Below are 3,896 nucleotides of genomic sequence, written 5' to 3'. Positions count from 1 at the left end.
AACAACAACAACAAAAAATTCCACTTCAAGTTATATATTCATGTCTCAGGAAAGAGGATGTAAACTATCTCTATTTTGGGTATGATAGTGCAACGTTGGGCTCTCTTTGATGACCAAATAGTAGCATGTAAGTCCCATCTCCCTCATGTGAATTATATTGCATAAAATCATATATACTAGTTGTCTTCACTCTGAGATTTCTCACAGTCATCTGACTTGAGGTTATAGGAAACGAGGTTGTGGTTAATAATTCACATTGGTTTTATGGTTCTGCTTACAATTCTGCTGAAGTAACTTTCATTTAATGATGTTTGAGATCAACAGAATGTATTTTTGTCTCAGCCATTGTTAGACAAATAAGAATGACTGATGAAGAGATATAGTTATTTGAAAATATTCTGGGAACTAACACAATGCTAGACTCAAGTGAATGTTGCTGAAAGATTGTTCACCATGAGTCTCTCTTACTTCTACATGTCTTACTGAGTGTGCCAGTAGTGTAAGGCTGTGAGGCACCAACTGCATCAGTTCCCAGAGATATGTTCACATGAAGCAACCTCTGTGCACAAGGCAATGTCCCCTCAGAGACAAGAAGCAAGCATGCTCACTGCTAGGGACTAAAGCAGAATATTCCACAAGCTCACAGTTCTCCATGTGACACACATCATTACAGACAGAGCATCTGCCCACACACAGTGTATCTCCTTCAGTACATCAGGGAAGGAAACACTGAAAAAAGGCACCAGCGTTTATGTCACTTGCTGTATCCTTAGCAATAAAGTGCTTTGCCTCTGGCTCAGAGGCTTGTGTTTACTGAGAGCACTGACATATTAGCAATGATGTGATTTCAAATCCTGTCCTTTCAAGATCTCAACTCCTATAAAACATGTACCAAAAATAATTATATGTAATTGTTGCCCAGGAAGTTTTCCATTGCTGTGTTTTGCAATAAAATTTGGGCAGGTTTTCATAATTATTATTTCACAATTGGGCAAGTTTTCATAATTAATTGATTAGAGAATTTTTATACCTCTCCATCTTTTTGTTATTTTTTTTCCTCCTCTCTGAAATTTCCTGAGAGCTGACTCAGTCCTTCTGATGAGGTGAGTTCATTTGAGGAAGAGAAGGCTGAGACCCTGATAATTCCTATCTGTTTGGCAGTGGCCCCTCAGCACAGGAACACTGCAGTCTGAGTCTGGGGTAAATCACTGAGGGAAACTGAGCTCAATTCCTCAATAAAGCAGACGTCACACACTAGGCAAGACATGCTAAGATGAGAATGAGAGGAATGATCGGAGAGGACAGAGGGACCAACCAACATACATTCATTCCTACAGTAGATATTTCTGAACTAAAGTGGGCACTCAGTAGTTTAAAAACACTAAGAATAAATATTTGAGTTCAACAAACAAAAACTCCTGGTCTCATAAATCTCCTAATATAACTGGAGGAATTATCACTCAACACATTGACACATAAATCAAAACCCCAGCTGCATGTTATGAGTCTCACCGTGGGGAAAATAGCCAGCGTGCTGTGGCAGAGTTAGGAGAGGGCTATCAATGGCTACTTGAGATGGAGCAGGAGCTCTACTAGAATAATTTTTAACTAGAATAATTTTTAACTAGAATAATTAATTTTTAACTAGATAAATAATTTTTAACTAGAATAATTTTAAACATCTATAGGCAAGTGTCATGTTTCTGGGATGATTTACGGTGACAGTCTCATGGGTATAAACTTCCCCTTAATGGTTAGTTACTTTAACAGTTGTTAAAAGTACTACCCTACACTATGAAACCCTTCCCACTGTTGTCCTTAATTCCCACTGCATCTGGAGCAGGAACAGAGCTTCTCTGCCCTGTGATCTCCATTCTGCCTCAGGTCTGCCTGAGCCTCTGTGGTTTGGGTGCAGGCTGCAGGTGCCTGGGGACCACTGTGCGCTCACTGCACAGAAGTAGGTGGCTGAGTCAAGGGACTGGGAGTCTCTGATGTGCAGGGAAACATATCGGTTGGCTCTGTTGAGATGTGCTCTGAATCTTCCTTTTTCTTCGTCACCACGGGAGTATACAGACATGAGCAACTCAGGGCCTTTTTCAGGGTACTGTCGGTACCACCAGATGTACTGAGAATTGCTGACCCCATACGTGCAGTTGAGTGAGGCGATGGCTCCCTCTGGGACACTGAGGGACTCAGGACTCTGCTCCACCTCCTTCTGTTGGCCGCTGACCACTGTGCAAAAATACAACAGGCAAAGAAGATTGGTTGCATAGTGGGTGCTTCCTCTCCAGACTAGAAATTATCTTTTCAATGCTTTCACAACCTCCCTTACTTAGAGGATAAAATCATTCATATTCATCTCACAGTGCTGGCACAGACAACAATTTTGCATATTGTACTTTAAGTTCCCAAAGAAATGCCCATACTCACAGATGAACTGAAGCCAAAGGATCACTAGTAAGACACTGAAGGACTTCATCATCTTGCTCTTGCTTACTGAGAATTCTGATTTTAAACTCTATAAAGCTTCTTCAAATACTTTGATTCTTGTCCTGTAGGAAACAAGAATAAAAGCACCTGTTCTCAAAATTGCAAGAAGTTCTTTGAGCCTTCAAGCTAAGCCAAGCCCCTACACTGATCTCTTTCCCCTCTGTCTTTCTGTGTCTCTCTCTCTCTGTCTCTCTGTCTCTCTGTCTCTGTCTCTCTCTCTCTGTCTCTCTCTCTGTCTCTCTCTCTGTGTCTCTCTGTGTCTCTCTGTGTCTCTCTCTCTCTCTCTCTCTCTCTCTCTCTCTCTCTCTCTCTCTCTCACACACACACACACACACACACACACACGATGTCAAAGGAAAAGTTGAAACCATCCTCAGAGTGCCTAAGAGGATGCTGCCATCTTGTGGACTCAGGATAGTGATAAATGAAATATGGAAAATGCACACACTTAATGGGAACTGTTTAAAAACCAAACTCAAACACTTCAGTTAGGAACAAATTAAGAAACATTTGCTCCAAGTCAATCTCCATGTGTGGGTGGGATGCATGCATATTCATGAAACAACCAGCAACAAATCACAATATTTTCTCCATCTGACTGATAGCAATATGTTGCATATGATGTCTGAGCAGTGCAGGGTTAGTCCATGAATGCATGTAAAAGTTGCAAACAGAGTCACACACTCGGGACCATTTCTGTCTCTCTTAGACAGAAATTTTCTTTCCCCAATTAAAAAATAAATAAAAATACTCAGTTAAATGGCTAGAGTAGTTTAACAAAGTGGTGTAATGCCAAAGTAAATAGTTTCACACTGTTTCCAAAACAGAACTAAATTCCCCTTCAGGTTATATACGCATGTCTAGGGAAAGAGGACATAGAATGTTTCTCTTTTATGAATGATAGTAGACCTTTAGGCTCTCTTTGATAAACCAAAGAGTAGCATGTAAGTCCTAAATCTCTCATGTAAGTTATATTGCATAAAACCATATATATTAATTGTCTTTACTCAGGTCTCTCACACTCATCTGACTCTGGGGTTATAGGAAATATGATTATGTTAATACTACACATTTATTTTATGCTTCTGCTTAAATTTCTGCTGAAGTATCTTTAATTTAATGATGTTTTAGATAAACTGAATGTATTCTGTCTCAATCTTTGTTAGATAAATAAGAATGGCTAATGAAGAGATTTAGATGTGTCTAAATTTTCTAGAAACTAATGTAATGTGAGACTTAGGTGGATATCACTGAAAGATAGTCCACCATGAGTCTCTCTTACTCCTACATGTCTTTCTCAGTGTGCCAGTAGGGTAAGGCTGTGATGCACCAATCGCATCATTTCCCAGAGCTGTGTTCACAGAAAACAACCTTTATACACAAGGTAATGTCCCCTCTGAGACAAG

The 3,896-nt window shown here is 39.9% G+C and overlaps 1 gene segment (V, D, J or C); it reads right to left on the bottom strand.

The window, feature by feature from the left end:
• Positions 1-1,792: 1,792 nt before the first annotated feature.
• On the bottom strand, positions 1,793-2,532 carry LOC102005421. The segment is given in 2 exon segments: positions 1,793-2,232; positions 2,431-2,532. Coding segments are annotated over 2 exon segments (492 nt in total).
• Between the last annotated feature and the right edge of the window lie 1,364 nt (positions 2,533-3,896).

The sequence above is a fragment of the Chinchilla lanigera genome, unplaced genomic scaffold (genome assembly GCF_000276665.1).
Source record: "Chinchilla lanigera isolate Chin_1 unplaced genomic scaffold, ChiLan1.0 scaffold00149, whole genome shotgun sequence".
NCBI classification, from domain to species: Eukaryota; Metazoa; Chordata; class Mammalia; order Rodentia; family Chinchillidae; genus Chinchilla; species Chinchilla lanigera.
This window is presented reverse-complemented; position numbering and strand designations above follow the sequence as displayed.